The 19,171-nt window shown below is 35.4% G+C and overlaps 1 protein-coding gene across 1 annotated transcript in view; it reads right to left on the reverse strand.

The window, feature by feature from the left end:
* UNC5D (unc-5 netrin receptor D) overlaps positions 1–19,171 on the reverse strand; it is a 3,101,373-nt gene that overhangs the window by 2,073,147 nt on the left and 1,009,055 nt on the right. Inside the window, exon 2 of the mRNA XM_044083087.1 lies at positions 8,817–9,035. Within this exon, the coding sequence (XP_043939022.1) occupies positions 8,817–9,035 (219 nt within the window). The remainder of the gene's footprint in view (positions 1–8,816; positions 9,036–19,171) is intronic.

Below are 19,171 nucleotides of genomic sequence, written 5' to 3' on the forward strand. Positions count from 1 at the left end.
GCCTTAAGTCATTAATAATATAGCAATATAATAAATTCCCTAAGCTGCCCTTTTAGGTTTGTGCTAAGCAGTATCTAAGAACTGATGGTTTACAATGTTGTACCCATTTCTCATTTTAGCGATGCAGCTTTATTTGAGAAAACTTCTATGTTATTTTCTCTTCCTTCCACCATTTATGTATAGTGAGTTCCTAGTTAATAAATTAGTGTAATGTACCTTAGTTTGGCAACGTGTACCATACAGCTAAAGATCATTCAGTATTTGTTTTGGAAACTATGCGTTTTTCAGTTGGATTTTTATGAACACACCATGTGACCCTTTAATAATTGGCACTGCTCACCTAGCTCTCCATGTAACGATGAACAAATTCACACCCTGAGTCACAGGTCTAGCTGAGGCATAATCGAGTAGGTATTCTTGCGACTTCTCTTGATTAGGTGCCAGTTAAATAGAAGCATTGTTAAACAGCTCATCAGCATAAATGTTAGAGTGGTGGATACTATGATAATTGACATAATGTGAGAACCCTTTTGCAAGCAAAGGAAAAACAATGTTTCTGTATATGAGGACTCTACCAACACTGGCAGATGTAGTGCTACTGGAGAACAAACCTGCCTGAGACACTAATTGCAGCATCTAGAACAGAAATTGCATTATGGCAGAGTCCCTCACATTTCTGGAAGTGAATTAAGTCTTAAGTTAACCATTATTTATTGATTCATTATTGAATCATTTTTCTCCATGTTCTTGATAATCATCGGCTCTGCCTTCTCCTAGGCTATAGTCATCATGTTTTTAAGTGCTGCTGGCCCCTTACCTCACTTCTACAGCCTGATGTGAAGATGAGAATAAACCTTGCAGAGTGGATGTATATAGCTTCAGTAAAATGCACTGCCACAGATATGTACTTTCTTACTGGGTCTTCTAAGCATTTTATGTTCTCATACTGTAAGGTCATTTGATATCACCCCTCTGCAAACCAAACTGCTTTTGACCTACTAATGAACAAGTGAACTTCCTTTGAGAGTATATTCCATTGCCCTTACCCTCAAAAGATAACTATTTATTTTTCCATACATACATGCATGCATACATTTTTTAATCGCATACGTATACTGGTCTAAAATCCCTTTTCAGCCATGACCTGTGCCAAAAGGCCATACAATAAAAACAATAAGACTAGATACGAACCTAAATAAATAGAATTAAAGAACCTCAAGATTAAAGAATCTTATTATTCCCTAGTTAAAGAACCTTTGAATCCCTATCAGAAATGTCTGAAATGTTGTTTTCTTCCTATACTGAGCTTTTCTCGAATGTTGTTCCTTAGTGGTGTGATTATATGTGTACAATATTTTTGCTTTTTTTTAATGTTAACAACTTATTTGAATATCAGTGCACAAGACACTAAAATTTGAATGATATTCTAGTTCAGATCCACAGTGCTATCTCCCTGTATAATGTTTTTGCATTTTATATTTTTAGATAAAAAACTTACCTGAATATTTATGCACCAAACAGCAGAATTTAAATGCTACTTGAAATCATATTGTCAATACCTGATCAAAGGGCCCCTTAATCACATTTTTTAAACTAAAATATTCAGCAGGAATAAGACATTCAGACAGTGAGGTAGTATGCATCCTCCATAGCAGACAAAAAGCTTGTACAATGAAATTAAGGATAAATAGAAGCTGATTTTCACTGTTTTTCATGTATGTGGACTCCACATTCTGCATGCATGCGGTTATCTTTTCTAATCCCTCTGCAAGAACTGCACGTCTTTGTGGATTTCATTACCGCAGTATATTACATAACTATGATAGTACCCCCCCCCTCGGGGCCCCAGTTTTTATCAAACTTCCTCTCCCAAGCCTTCAGGAAGGACTCTTCTCTCATTAGTTTTGGACTGCATGCTACTGCGTTGTCTGGTATGTTTCCTGTGTAACAATTTAGTACCGCCTTTTACCTACCTACCTACCTACCTTCAAATGAAAATACATTTAGTTACCATATAGTGTCCTTGTATCCCTTGTTTTCTTTCTCTATCACTACCCTAATAGCCTTCCTTTTTTTCTTATTGAATTGCTTATGTTCTTAGATTGTTATCAGGCATGTGGTCCAAGAGACCACTAAGGATTCTAGCCCAATTTCCCTGGGTACTGAATAGTTATGTGACTACTCAGAGTCATGCAGTAGGCAGAAGAATGCTGAGAGAATCAAACCCTGGACTATAGCAAGTTGCTCCCTAACAACTCATAAATTTAATCTGCTGTGTTACCTGCCTATCTGACTTAGTAGCTTGATATCTCTATATGCAAACAAAGAATGAACCATATATTCCAGCTACTGCTTAACCAGAGTCCCTTAGATGAGTATCATAGGCTCACAGGATAATAGGAGGTTACTAGGCTATACTAGGCTATTGGCCCTGAGGCCCTTATAAACCTAGCCAAGAGTTTAGTCCATGTTTAGACAAATCAACATCTGAGGCCACTGTCCAGCAGGGACATGGATGGAATCCCAGAGGTATATTTTCTGTTTCCCATCCAGTTATCCAGGTTGCGCTTAAAAAGGGGTAAAGTGGTACTCGGCTTGACGTGGAGAGGGAGTCCATTCCATAGATGGGGGAGTCTCTGGGACTCAAATCTGTCTCGCCAACAAGTCTTGTTGATGCCACAGACCAGTTTTAGGCCACGCTTGTGGGTTACTCGAGTGGAGCTTGACTTGTGGATATGAAGCACTCCCATAAAGGTGGGGTCCGTGAATGCCTTGTATACCAGACAGAGGTCACCTCTGAGGAGTCTGTATGAAACCGAGTAGAGGGATAGGGCTTTTGGCTCCTGATGGTCACTCATCCAAGGATACAGCTCCATTTCTTTATTACGTTGGATGCAGCTTTCACAGTGTATATCTGGTAACGTATTTCTGCTTACTATCACACCAGTATATGTAGTTAATTTCTGTTTTTAACATATTACTAAGGTCTTTTTGATGATGAATTTTGGAGTTACTCCTCACAGTTGATGTTCCACTTTGCATACTACAAAATGTATAGCTTCCTTATGCTTCTATTTATGTGAATACATATACCAGTTCAAGATGTGTTGTACAACATTATTGTTTTAAGAAATACTCTCTCCCATAATGCACTGAGCCTGATTTTCCAGAATTCTAGTGTGTAGCTGTTAATGTTGTTCTTCCTTTACTGTTATTTTGCACACTGTTAAAGCTGCCATTTTGTTAAAAATGCTGTTATATCCTGATGTGCACCTGGTGTTTGGTTTCTTAGAGTAAACATGAGTTTTTCTTTATTTCCATGCATTAAACCTTAAATGTCACTTTCCAGCTCACTCAGGTCCCAATGACCTTTTTCTATTTTAATGTTCTCTGTAAATAAAGTGAGCATGCTTTAAGTGGCCCTTATGATAAGGGAAAAGATACCAAGAACAACAGTCCCTCAGATGACTTATCTTAAAACCTGTTAAACACTTGTCTGGTTAGAGGTGGTTGTTGTAAGTACTACTGCCTCATAGCCATCTCAGCCATCCTTCTGTCCACTTAGCCAAGTTCTCTCCTACTTTAGGTTCCTTTAGTTTAACTATCAGTCTTCTGTGAGGACCTAAGACAATGGCTTTAAAGAGGTCATACGTATAACAGCACAGAAGATCAAGGCCATGAGCTGTTAACAACATACTTATTGTAGTCCAGCACTTGATGATCTAGCAGTTCACACATTGCTGCATTACAGTTCCTCCATTCGTTTTATATCGAATCACACTTCCACAAGCACTACTGATCAAGGGAAATATATACATACATATATTTATTTATTTATTTTATTTATTTGTGTATTTATTTAAGATTTGTTGACCAGGAAAGTCTGACTAGGACAGAACCAATTTTTAGTGGAGGGCTGGGAAGAAACACTCCAGATGCATGTCTTTGGAATGTGGGAGGAAAATGACGTACCAGGAGGAAACCCATGCAAATGCAGGGAGGACATGCAGAAGGCACCCAGCTGAAAATTGAACTGGAGAACCTCTTGCTGTGAGGTGACAACATTAACTGCTGCACCACTGAGCTACCTGTTGTAGCTGTGATGGATGGCAGGCTTTGCCAAGGTAACAAGCTTTACAGAGTCCAAATTTGCATCACTGCCATCAATATATGTACACAAGAGGGAGATTGGTTTTATAAGCATACAAATAATATCCGCTACATGTACGAGCAATAATGAAATCCTTTTTCAACCAAGTATGCTACAGAATGTCAGCTGTAGAGTAGGTTTGCAATCATGAACTCCCCAGAATTTCACATACCTCATTATAAGCACACTACCTTACCAGCAGTAACAGAGACTTGACAGAAAAGTAACATATACACACGCACACTCATAGTACTTTCCAAGAAATTCCTAATCATACATTACCAGTGACAGTACACAGTGCCTGCATGGATAATGTGCTGACACTGCATCGCCCTATTAACGTAGTATTAAGACCTCGGTTACGAGACACTCAGAGAGCCAACTAACATTATGGTATGACAGCTGATTGGCACACAGCGTCTCTTTTCAAAAGAATGAATAGTAACAGTCACTTCACTGCCTCAAGGGTAGCCTTCTTTAGAACAATAATGCATTAGTTATAATCTTTGTTAAATAAAGAAATGAAAACTTTTTAACTTTAAGAAAACCGATTACGTATTAGTATTTCAGATGTGCACAAAAAAGAAAACAGCAGTGTTTCATATGCCGTTGTCTAATGACAGAAAACATCTACCTACATTTGTATTTGTCAAGGTTGAAATAGTGTCCTACATGTCTATAACATAATCATCCTGATTTAATTTTTTTTCTGAAAGTTAGAATTCTGAAAGCTTGTGTAATCCTTTTAGATCAACTGAAGAAGAAAAATGGACAGCAGTAGTTCTGATGTAGTGCTTTCCTCTCAACTCTGCAGAATTTCACGGAATGTCAGGATTTTTGCCATATTTTTGGTCTATTCCTCATAAAATTTGTGGATTTCTGGCAAATTATCAATGATTGATGTCAGTTACTAATGGCAGATATTTGAGTTTCAGACTTTATATTCTATAAAAATGGTACGTCAGTGCAAAACCCATTATTCTATAAAATTTCTAACCTTACAAATGCAGTATTTAAAATCAGTCCATTATTTTGGATCTTTGCCCCCCCCCCCACCACCATTTTTGCTTTGGCCAGATTTCTTGTACTAAGAGGTTGGCAGGTATAACGCAGCAGCAAGAAATATATTTATTTACAAAAAAAAAACACAAAAATAACCATGCCAAATAACAAAAAGGAAAAAAAATACAGAAACAGAATCTTTTTTTTTCGCAGTTCCTTTTTATAGTATGGTAATGAAGCTTTTGAAGAAAGCAGTGAGTAAACAACTTATTAAAATAAAACACTTCTGCAGTCTATGTATCGAATTAAAAATCATAATTATTTACATTTTAAAGTCCAAAATGACATTTATAATCTGACAGGCAGGCCTGCACTATTTCATTTCCACACTATCTGATAGAGGGTCTTAAAAAAGTATGACTAATAATTAGTTGTTTACACTATTTCATGGTTTTACAGTTAATGCAAAATAAAAAGATTTTCCTTATGTGAATCTGACTTAAAAAAATGATCTTTAATATCATTGATACACTTTCAATGACAAATTTTTTGACATTCCAGTTATTTGAAATTTACATCTGCTGTCTTCTCAGGAGCATAGTGTTCCTGTAAGAATGTGAAAAAAAAAGAAAAACTGAATATACGTGTTAGAAGGAGCTGCCTTGTTTCTTTGTTTAACTATAATCAGAAAGCCATAAGCTTATGTGCATTCTATTTGCATGTGTGTGACAAAGAATGATAATTCTGAACCTTGTCAGAGAAATCCATGACAATCAGGATTAAGCCAGATCAAATATCAGATTTAATCAAGATTGAGTCTCAGATAAATCAGGTATGGTCTGCAAACCTACAGCAAAATCACATACTTAAATGAACACTTGAGCACTTTACAGTGGCAACTCAAAGTTTAAGTCAGTTTAAAAGTGACATTACATTAGCATTTAATTTAACTTCTGCTATGCGTGTTAACATTGTGCAGTAGGAGGTAAGCACCCTTAATGATGTCATGCAGACGAGAGTAAACATTTTTCAGTGATATTTCAACTTGCAGCTGTAGGCATAAAGATCATAAAATGAAATTCTTTAGATTGAGTACTGATATAAATGTGAATGAAAAATGGCATTGTTCTTTTTAAGACACTTTTCACTTACTCCCTTTCAAAACTCTCTCTGTTATCTCTTCCAAGCACTACTGGTATAAGAAACCTAATCTCCGTTTCTCATCCATAAATACTAATTGCACTGAAATGTGATGTGTTGAAATGGATTTCAATAATATGATTTCCTTTCCTTGCTGCGTGCATTTCTGACACAGCGCAATCCAAACTAAAATATTAAATAAATGCACTGATCATTATAAGGAAAGATGTTTCCAGTTACTGAGCTATTTAGTTTTGACTGCACGTGCATGCATCTGTGTGTGTGTGTGTGTGTGTGTGTGTGTGTGTGTGTGTGTGTGTGTGTGTGTGTGCGCCTGCACACATGTATGACACTGTACTGAAGGCACGGATAAGCAACACAGGGCATCATTTTTTTGGTACTTACGTATTATCGCAACTAGATTTTTGCAGCAGTACCGGATGATTCCCGCTCACGAAAAATGTTTGTTAATGTTGTCAAGCTGTAAAGTAGTGTGTTTTCTTTAACAGTACAGGTTGATTTCTGGACTGCTATCAATACATAGTGCAAAACACACTGTTGTGGTTTCTTCATGGTGTTTACTGGCACCATGGCGCTTCCTGCAAGTCTGGCTGATGGATGTTCCTTCTTTGGGCCAGCGAATGCTGTAAAGTGTCGGTCATTACCTTCATGTGGGAATCACAGCTGTGTAATTTTTGTCCTGTGACTCGCATAACACAGCAAGGCAGTAATGACATCAGAAATTAGTTCAGTATACCCTCCCCGACCATGCCACTATCGCAAAAGCAAACCAAATCGGTACTGACGACTTCTTCCTTAACAAAGAAACCCATAACCTAGTGTCGCCATAATCCACCCTCACTTTTTCAAACCATTAGTTAGGGCGATCTCACATTGCTTTCAAGAATGTGTACACATTTGTGAAAAACTATGACTTTACCAAAATGTTATGTCCAGTGTCTGTGTTTTCCTTCTGTGAAGGAGTCTTACCTGACGACTCCAAACCTTGCATTCATCAGAAAGGCAGCATCTATGACAATCGAAGCATGATTCAAGCCAAACACCCCTAGGATTTTTGGCATTTATTCTGCTCCTGCAGGTAATCCACACTCTTTGAAATGTAAAATCATGCCTTACAGTGTTTCATGTAGTCATTCCTTTTCAAGTAGGGGCATTTCACAACCAAAAGAATCTGGTTGCCATAATACGTAAGTACCATTTCTTTAAACAGCCACAATATACCTAAAGAAATGCAACATTCTTCCCCCTGCCAAAAACATTGGTCTGAGAATGAAAGTTATGTCTCTGTCTTGGAGTACCAAACTATTTATGTTACTTATCTCATCTGTACACACATAACTGCCAAGAAAATTTATTTGAAAACACTTCACTGGATAGCTATGTATATTACTGTGCTGGATATTTGTTCATGTTATCTTAAATCATCCATGATATTAAATACATCGATCAAGTTCTACTCACAATATTACATCTTTGCTTTATCAGTATAATATTGTTCAGTATTATATTTTATTTTACACATTTTTAACCACAAAAATACACTAAAGAACAATAAGGCAAAAACAATGGTAATTCTTTTTAATACCTTAATATATAAGTCCTGAATTTCTTTGCCAAACTGAATTGCCTGCTCTGATGTACAACCTTCAATGAAGGTACGCCCATTCATGCATGTCTCCACACAGAAGACGCTCTAGCTGAGAATCGAACAGGACAACGTCTTACTGTGAGGTGACAATGCAGCACCACCACCGTAGTTAACCAGCTAGGAAACTAATGAATTCAAATAAGAACTGGGAGGAGTGGGCCTAGTGATTTAGCCACAAGTTTCAAAAGTGCATATCCTTCATATTTCAGCAGGTCAGGCTGAAGACTGGTAGATGACATGAGCCTACAATTTGATACCTGGTTTATTGCTGACTATGATGAAAGACAATAGATCCTAGCCTACTACTTCTAAAAATAACATTTTGATGAAAGCCCCCATTTTAAGACTACAGATCAATTCAAAAAAGTTTATCTTACATGATTTCACCTTCTTCAACTGCATAAATGACTGACACCATCCTATTCTTCTATATTCACTGTTATCTACTGAATATTTTTTCAGTCATACTTATTATACGCTTCACTATCACAAAGATTTTGTCACAGAATTAAACATTTTTTTCCTTGCCCACATGCATCACTGTAGGTCTTTGCTATGTCAGTTTTTTTTTTATTTCACAGCTCTATATTATTGATGAGAGTGAGATTTTGAACAAATTTCTCTGTCATTAAGAAAGGGTTCACTCATCAATCAAGGTGAAAGAGACTGTTGATTGCTCATGAGTGCAGTTCTGAACTGTTAGTGACCCTAAGGCATTTAGCATGACACTGTTTTCAGAAAGCATCTCACAGATTCAGAGATTCTATCATAAGTCAGCTAAGTGAACATATTAAAGAAAGTCAATAAACTATTTCAGCAGGTTATCAGAAGTGATTGTATGCAGCTCCATCTTACCTGAGCTTTCATCCACGCTCTCCTCAGACACATGTTCATTTTGATGAACCCATTCTCCATTGCACTTAAAAAAAATCTGCATGGCAGGTGTGGCTTTGCAGCGAAGGATGATGGGATTTGTTTTGATGATGTATGCATCTTCTGGTTCAGCCTGGAATTGCGGCAGTGTACCAGGTGCCGATGGAATGGAGTCAGGCAAGGTTTCACTATTACCAGCTCCTATTATAAGATATAAAAAATAAAGACATTTCTATTAAGCAATCATTGTGTGACGACACAATGGTTATAAGAAACAATATGTTATATAAAAAAAAAAATTGTCTTGCTGCTTCATCTCTCTAGGGTCAACTTATAAAATTAAATTGTCTTATTCTTTGACAACCAAATATTTACCACTAATTTAGACAGTGAGAATGCTTGTTATAGTAGAAACAAATAATTTACAAAGTAAAAAAAATAATAATAGCATATATATCTGTAGACACACACACACACACACACACACACACACACACACACACACACACACACACACACACACACAGGCATATATACTAACAAATACATTGAAATGAGTAATTCTCAATGCATACCCTATTGTTTACCACTGATAGTGGTTCAAATAAAAGTACTCTATCCATGATTTTGATTAAGTTCATTTGTAAATGCAAGTGTTCTGCAGAAGTTTTTTCTTGATGGGTTAACTCAGTATATAATTCTTTTATCTACAGTTCTGAACACAGACTTCCTTCCACTCTGCAAACATGTTGTAGGATGTATGTTGTTGTGTCTTTTGGCATTTTCCGGTTAGGGGTCGCCACAGCGGAACTCCGGTCCGCTAATGATTGGTAGTAGATTTTTACATGCCGAGTTGCCAGCTCTGATGCACAACCTTCATGCATGTCTCCACACAGAAGACACTCCAGCTGAGAATCGAACAGGACAACATCTTACTGTGAGGTGACAATGCTACCGCAGCACCACCACCGCAGGATGTATAATGCATTATAATAAATTCTTAATAACCCTTTTATCTTTATCACTTGCCAAGCTTTAAATGAGATGTCTACATACCCTGTACTCATCCCGATGATGTAGTCACTAACGGAACAGTTTTAGTTTCCTCAGTAAATATTTTGTGCTTGAAATTGCAGGTGTGGATTTATATATTTTTATTGCATTGTAGAGAAACAGAGTGGGCTGAAGGATGCTGTCACCTCAGGAGCAAGACATCAGGGTGCGCAAACACAAGACAGTGTAGTGCACTACCAAGCACTAGTGATCATGGCTGTGTGATATGCTTATTACAATCACAGCAAAAATCTTAAGGTGGCTCAAAGTAAGAACCTTTTTTTTTTTTGTGTACCTGAGGAATGCTGAATGGACCACCCCCACCAACCTGGAATCTAACTTGAGCACAGAAAAGGACCTGAATTTCTAACCTTGCTCATAAAGTCAAGAGTGCTAATGCCAAATTTGAGATCGGACCTTTGCGGGGTGCCACAACAGGGCACAGCACTGCGCAGTAGGTGAACCAGCTATAATCCAGTGGTTCACCAGGTAGCACATTCCTTTTTTAGGTTTAACTTCTATACTTTTTGTTACATTCTTGGACTGCCACTTTTTCAAATGCCCAAAGTGGGACTTTTTTTTGTAGAAACATGAAATTCTGAAGGACAAAACATACTCACTGTAAGAGCAAAATACAGAACTTCACTTTTCTACAAAAAAATAACAGTTGATTGTTATAGTATTTGAGTTGCTTATTTTTATTTCATATAACATTTATGTATTTCAGATAAAAATAACAATTTTATGCAACTAAAAAAAAACCTTGGGAAATATTTTTGTTTGAAATCCTCAAGACATTTGTCATTTTTTTAATTGTTTCACAGGACACAGCTTCCCCAAACAGGGATTGCCCCTTGTAAAGAGGGAGAGGGGTTAACTCTATTACGATCTTAATTTTAACTTATAAAATATGTTTTTTTCAATTTACAGTAAACTCTCAGTTAACTGGCACCCATGGGGATTGGTAGATGCTGGATAACTGTAGTTTTTAGTTGCTTGAGAGTTACTATTAAAAATAGACCTGACAAATACTGTACCCTATACTATACTATACAATAAACATTGTATTGATTTGATTTTAATATTGAAATACAGTAATTAAAAGGCTGGCTGGAATAATAATATTTTAAACCTATATTTCGGCTAGAAAGCGTGACAAGCAGAATGGTTTTTCAGTGGTACTCTGAATGGACTGGAACTGAATGAACTGAACAGACAGACAGAGAGAGAGAGAGAGAGTGAATGCATGTATGAAAGCAGGAGCAATTGGTGTGAGAGATCAGAGAGATGTATGAAAGCTGAAGAGAGTGTGTGTGAGAGAGCGGAGAGAGAAAGAGCGAGTGAATGCATGTATTAAAGTTGAAGAGGCTGTGTGTGTGAGAGAGATTGGTGAGAGTGTACAATCTGATGCAACCTGACTGAGTATGGAGCGAGTGTTGACATTTTAGGGGTTTGACTTGTTCTCAGACTGGGAAGAGAGGGAATTTATTTGTATCATCCTTTTTAAAACTCTAAAAGTCTAAAAGAAAGTGCAACACATGAAAAACTGAACTGTTCATACTGTACTGTATTTTTTCGATTTTTGTTCTGGTTGCTTGAGTTCCAGTTAACTGTGAGTTTACTGTACCACTTTCAGATTTCTAACAATAGAATGACCATAAACTTCCTTTGTAAAAGGTTTTAAATATGTAAAGGTCCTCTATGCCTCACTTGTCACATTACCCTGCTGTCTCCTTTTAATTTCTTCTTCTTCCTGTTTTCTATATCACCACAATATACTCTTCATATCGTATAACACTGGTCCTCCCACTCTTTTTTCTTTCAAATAGTTTTATGAACTTCTCAGTTGCTGTACAAATTATTGAGTGCAAGTTTGTTTAAGGTTTAACAAGTAACATGGACAATGTCTGGAATGGTGTTTATTGCCCCCCTCTTAGATATCTGAAATTTGTGTTCACTACATATAAATCAGCTTGCTTGTCCTGGGAGAAAAAAAAAACAATATTCCAGGCTGTATATTTTTCATTTATTTTGAGCTGTCCTCACTAAAACCCTGTGAGCGAAAAACTGTATACTATTAAAATATTTGGTGTACTGAATATTTAAGTTAATATGCAGACAAACTAGAATATATATAACGAAAGACTGTCATTTTGGACGGGCCTCATTTCCAAAATGTGATGGACAAGATTATTTCTGGAAGAAACGATTATGGCATTAAGAATATCACTGTGATACATATTTAACATTTGAAAAGTGCCTTAAATATTATCTTAAAAGTGGAATAGTGAACTGAACTGTAGAAGATACAAATATATGAAAAACTACAATTAAATGCAAAAATGCAAAACATACCTATCAACTATCCAGATTTTCATAGAATGTCCAGAATTTTCGCTCTTTCTTTCAGTATGTTCCTCATAAAATTTGCCATTTTCTGGCAAATCACCGAGGAGTGAATTCATTAAATAATGACAGTCATTTAAGTTTCACACAGAAAATGCAAGGTAACACAAAAAGTTTTGATGCAAACAATGTTTACCAGGACATGGGGAAGGCAGGAAATTTCAGGCACGTCAATCAGTACATGGAAAAAAATATGAAAAATGTAAGCAATAAAACTGCATGAATAGGATACTATTTCGCATACAGTCAGACCTTTTGGAAAAAAGGAAACAAAGATTTAAATAAATTCTGGTGATAAAACATTCCTTCCAAATACAATGCAAGATGCTACTGGAGAAGGCAACACTTAAATGCACACTGATATTTCCATTATACAATATTTTGGGCTTGATTCAGAAAAAGTTGACCTGTTCCTAGAAAAAACTAATTTATAAGTAGAGTCTGTGTAAATTAATAGGGCAGCCATGGTGGTACAGCGGTTAGCGTTACCACCTCACAACAAGAGGTTCTCCAGTTTGATCTTCGGCTGAATGCCTTCTGTGTGGAGTCTGCATGTCCTCCCTGTGGTAGCGTGGGTTTTCTCTGGGTGCTCCGGTTTCCTCCCACATCCCAAAGACATGCTGTAGGTGAATTGGACACTCAAAATTGACCCTAGGTGTGAGTGTGTGCCTTCTGTGGAAGGTTGGGTGCCAAGCTGCCAACTCAACACTGTAAAAGTAAAACTCCACTGTCAATCATGAGTGGACAGGTGATCCGCTGTGGCAACCCCTAACCGGGAAAAAGCCGAAAGAAGAAGAAGAAGAAAAAGTCTCTGTAACTTTATAAAGATACTGGGAACAGTGTGATGACAATGGATAGAATTAATTTCTGAGATGCAAGGAAGATAGTTATGACTGAGATACTGCACTAAAATTATATGTAGGAAAAGTTATCAGTAATGAACATGAGGAAACATTACAGGCCATATTCATTAATGCCTACACTAAGTGTACACAGTCTCTATTCATGAACATCCCTACATACACTTTGTGCTTTCTAGTCACTCAGAAAGATTACACTAAGTGTACACATAGTCTACACTTTGTGGTAACCTTTATGGATTCCCCTCGATATTGAGGCTCTAACAAAATTAGTAGGAAAACTAAAATTAGTAAGAAGAACGTATGAGTTATGCTTGTCTTGTCTGTTCACTCAGAATGGTGTACACTTACTGTACACAGTGTAGGCATTAATGAATCTCAGCGTACATTTGGTAATATTGAAGGAAACTTAGTGTCTTCTAATGAAACTGCTTACAAAGCACACACATTCTGAAACTGGGACCCTGGGTAAAAAATATATTATACAGAAGTGTGTGTCTGAAGATTAAATATGTTATAGAGGGACTACTCCTATTACACAGACCAAAGAGATGCTAAGCCTAAATTGTTTAATACCAGCTTAACTATGCAGTGTCTTCAAGGTAAAAAAGTAAATAAACAAACTCTTACAAGAAAGATAAAAATCATTAACTGTTTGAAAATCTGGTTACACAAGTAATGAAACCAAATGTTAGAAAATTGTTATGAGAAAACTGTGGTTTCTTGGTTATCCTGTTTTTGAAACCAGTCTCTTAAAATAAATACATTATTGGAAAACATTTTTTGACAAGGTTTGTACCACTAAGTATGCAGTCAACGTGCATGAGAGACAAATGTGGTATTTATACAGAAAGAAGAAATTTGCCCTGAAGGCCAAAGTCATACATACCAATGCTAGCCTGTGTGAGAGAAAGTGCAGATTATTCTTGCAAGAGTTTTTTTTTTTTTTTTTTTTTTTTTTTTTTTAGAAGGTGGAAGTTCTTCTAAATTTTCTTATATCAGAGGGTTATAGGCTGCAGGATACTCAACCTGTTCTAGAGAACGTTTTTCTATGGTTAGTTTGAACTGAGTTCTCTCTAATGTGATTGCATTTCCTTTGCAGTTTCTAATGGAGTAGCTTTGTTCTCTGATTTGGGGTTCCCTTTTAAGAGGTGTTCAAATCAGGGGTCTATATTATAACATCAAAGTCTAAAAACATTAAATATTATAATATCGACCCCATTCAGTCGAAATAAATAATATGATAATCTAGAAAAACATGACATAATAATAAAGCAAACTATATATTTTTAAAGGACATACTTTTAATAATTTACTCAAAATGAAATGCAAATGTTAATATATTATTAAAGTATTCATATTTATACCACATCTTTTTATTATCTTCTGAGGAAATATGACAAATGTTTAATATAATTCATTTTCTGTTTTTAAAATATTCCATCCATAACATTTACATTATGCATCATTCTGAATCTGTCTTTAGAGATCTGAAAAGATGTCTACTTTTTATGCTTAAGATAATGAATCAATTTATTCTGGACTAAAATTGTTTAGTTAATAAAATAAGATAATCATACATAACAAAGCCTGTTGTGTCCATCAGTGTCAGAACTGCTTAAGGGTTTCCATCAACTCCACATCTACAGGTTTAGGTATAAAATAATAACAGACAATTCCATTCTTTTTCTTGTGTATGCATAGCTGTCAGATTCAATGATAAACTCTGACACAGAAGGATATTTGTTTTAGAGCTGTGTAGTTTTCTAAAGTGTAAATCTACACATTGTTTTGCTTTTTAATATTATTTCTAAAGTACATAAGAAAGGCTGATAACCTGTATAGTGCAAATTATTAATGTAACAAGTTGAAAACATTTGTTATAATTGGAATGATGACAATGCTTTCCCACTAATAAAGTCAGGGCCTAAATTGTAAAAACTACATTGATCATCTTAAAGCCTTGTCCCTCTTCCCAGTAGCATGCAAGCTACAGGGAGGTGATATCCACTTTCTATACCAAGCTTCAACAGACCCAGTTCTATCATAGTTTTATTTATTTAATTTTGTTTGTTTGCTTGTTTGTTTATTTATATGTTTATTAATTTGCATTTGGTTACTGGGAGTTTCTGAATGAGTCATGTAAGACCCCCTTTTCAGTAAAGTCCAAAATCCATACTTAGTGAAAGAAAAACATACAAGGAAATTATAGCACAAACAATATTTGAAATATAGTGATTACAAATTAAACATGGGCTATTTGTCAAGTCCAGGGTTATCACATGTAACCACAAAAGAGATCTCAATCTATTTTATAAAATAAATCAAACACGTGAGAGGTATAGGTTTATATTATGGAGAGTATTGCTTCTATGGAACCATCTTTCTATGCCACATAAAGCAAAGTATTTCTCTTACTCTATTGAAATATAATTGAATAAATAGATTGGTAACCAAAATGAACCTCTAGTATAGCACCTCTGTCCTTCATGAATGAGGGAAACATAAATGTCAAAAAGTGTCCTTCTTTGGCCCATTTCTAGGTTATTTATATGCAAAATATAATTGCTAAAAACTGCCTTAGGTATATTAGGATAGGCATTTTGAGATCCTCTCAGATAAATAGCCAAGTAAGTAACTATGAAATCTACAGACCCAATTTTTGTTTCAACTAGCTCTAATAATGTACTAAATAACTGCCAGCAGGATACCTAACCACATGGCACACCTACTAAGTCATAAGTAGAAAAGACAGTTATGACAATGGAATGGAATCTTTCAGTAATACTTGAAAATTGCCATCACAAAAATTCACTGTACTTATTTATTTTCTATAGTTCTTCATCTCTTCTGGTTTTATTTAACTTCCCTTTTAAATCACCTCAGTAAAATAAGAAAACAATCATTGCTTATTACCCATTTTACTGTCTTTGTTACAACTCAGGTGCCCTCTGAAAATCTGCACAGGCCATCACTGATAAACTACTCAACAAAATGTAAAAGGAAAGAAAGATAGTGTAGTATATTATATTATATCAACATAGAAGCAAACAAACAAATAAATAAACTGTGTAACAAAGTTACACTGCTTGAGTATCTAAGTCAGTATAGTGAACCCAGACTTAATACTAGCTTGAGCACTGTGTAATTTTTTTCTCCCTAATTTCTGATAGCATCCTGACAAAAGAATGTTGAATTTTGCAAGCGTTGAATAATAATGACTTTTCTTCCTGATAGATACAAATTTCTTTCAAAACACCACAAAGTCATACAGCACAAATATCACTTGATTAAGTATTTAACACTGAGACGATGTCTTAAACTAACATTTCATCCTTCATGTACAATAAAGCAATCATATCTTGGAAAATGCTCATTTGTTTAACCTTTGAATTTGCCTCCGATACTGTACAATGCATGCAGACCTCTGTCATAACCTGGATATAAATGGGGAAGAAAATAGATATTACTTCACATGCTTTCCATGGAATATTACAGAATAATTCAGTTTATAGAATGACTGTGTTATCTATTCAGTTTTATAAAACAATTAAATTCTATAAGACTCCGTATGCTTTCTATAGAATTTGATTGCATAGCTCAAGTTATGAATGAATAAGCTTGCTTTCTATGTAATAAGCTGCTAAGTTTAAACATATGGATGTAAATGTTTTCTATAGTTATAGGACTCTTAATATTAAATATTAATATGCTGGGTTCATTTTAAATCTTAGCATATTACATTTCAAATCCTTATTCCTAAGTTCCATTTTACTCTGGCATTTTTGAATACTGATTATCCTCTGCAGATAGTTAACTTTAAATAGTTTGTATGCAGAAATGAATTTCTCCTATATAATTGTATTTAATAGTTCAACTCGTACATGACTCAACCTGCGTTTTATCCAACTTTACTCTGTTATTCAGTTAAAGCATGATAGCAGGATTTCCACATACTTTTATTTTGATTATACTGGCAAAAGAACCAGAGCATAAGCAAATTAAGAAACTACAAATCAAATGATTAAATCCTTGCTTCTCATGGGTCTTGCATAGATCTAGAAAGATTTATTAGTCTGTTATCACCTTTATTAATTTTAACCCATTAGCACATCTGCACTGTGGAAATTCACATTTCCAGCGACCTGCACACACCCTTACATTCATGAGCATTTTCAGAAAAATCAAGTTAAAAAACACACAAATTTTATCATCAAAAAGTTGTCTTTAAAGTGATAAAAGTGAGTGTGTTCACATTCTCAATACTATATTATAGAATAATGTACGTGAATCCAAACTTTCACACACAAAAAAATAAAAATAGCAAAATCATGCCATATCAAATCCAAGTAAAAGAAGTAAATCCCACATAGTGGATATCTTTATTAAAATGCACACCATTAAAACAAGATAAGAGTTTTCTGCTGAGCCTTCTTCAGATCCATAAATTAAGTTCCTTCCATTAAGAGGATTTAAAGGAGGTATAACAAATCAAATTCATTTCTTGAGTTGATGCCCTGTCAACACCGTCTTTAAAGGTAGTGCACCATTTAAACCAAGGTCATGGTCAGCTCTTAAGTCTGCTATCCATTTAGTTTCTTGCAGTTCTGTAACATCCTTAAGATTACCCTTCCTCGGGTTCTCATGAACAATTTCTAAAGCCATAAAATAAAAACTGTGGACGGAGAGCTGAATTACATGCTTTGATAGTGCATTAGCAATTACCTTATTTTTAATGTCTCTCAAATATGCTAAGATTCTAACCCTAAAATGACAGTTGTTTTTTTTCCAAAATAGAAGCTGGGGCAATCTCTACACACTCTAACATATATTATATAACGTTCTTCATACTGCAGTCAGCAAATCCTTTTAATTTATATACCTTTTTTGTAAATGGATGTTGATAATTACATGTATTAATATATGGTCAATCTTTGCATCTACCACATCTAAAAGTTCCTTCTCTCCAGTAAAACCTTTTTTTGTCATGAAACTATCTGTACATATAAACCGTTTCAAATTAGATTTATTCTTGAAGCAAAATTGGGGCTGGTCACCCACTATACTTCTGAAGGATTCATCTGCTGTCATTATCTTCTAGTTCCTCTTGATTATATCACAAACATGCTTTATATCTTGGCTAAATGTAAGTAGGCACTTTATCCCAGGCTAGTCAATCACCTAAAAACTGTAGGTTAGAAAAGGAAGACCAAAATGGTTTATTACTCAGACTTTCTTCCTAGATGTCAGGGATCTTTTAAGTATTAATTTTAATCTTCTAAAATATTTCTTACTGAGTTCTATTTGCATTTGTTCATGTTTTGTTGTCAGTCCTTCATCAATTCCCAGATATTTATATACTCTGCTCTGCTCAAGTTCCTTTATATCCCATTTCAGTCCTAGATTGATATTTCAGTCCTAGATTGATATTTCAGTCCTAGATTGATATTTTTGTGGTATTGCACCTTTCCTGCTTTAAAAGTTGCTTTCGCACATTTATCTAGACCAAATGACATTCTTATATCATCCTAGTAAGTTTTGACCACTTGCAGTTCTGCTTTCACCTCCTCATCTGATGAACTATACAATTTGAAATAATCCACAAAAAGAAGATGAAATGCTTTGCTTTTTTTCTAGGAGCCAAATTGTAACCATGACCTCATCTGTTAAATAGACTGCTTAATGTGTTTAGGGTAAGACAAAAGAGCAGCAGTGACAAACAGTCACCCTGGAATATCCCCCTTAAAATATTTATCTTTGGGATAATCATTTGTCCTTTATCATGGCATATCTACAAAGTAATTTGCCACTTTTTCATGGTTGCTGTAATGTAACTGATCAATGCAGGGTGTATCTTATACATTTGTTAGCACTCTTTTATCCATGAATGTGGGAAGTTGTCAAATGCATTTTAGCAGTTTTTCCATGCCATACATAGATTCTCTCCCTTCTTACAATTCTCCATTAACTTCATTGCGGTGAGATCAGGTTTCTGCTTTTCGCAATTCTCCATTATGA

This window comes from Protopterus annectens, chromosome 9.part0, assembly GCF_019279795.1.
Source record: "Protopterus annectens isolate FY-2018-M chromosome 9.part0, PAN1.0, whole genome shotgun sequence".
Taxonomy (NCBI): Eukaryota; Metazoa; Chordata; order Ceratodontiformes; family Protopteridae; genus Protopterus; species Protopterus annectens.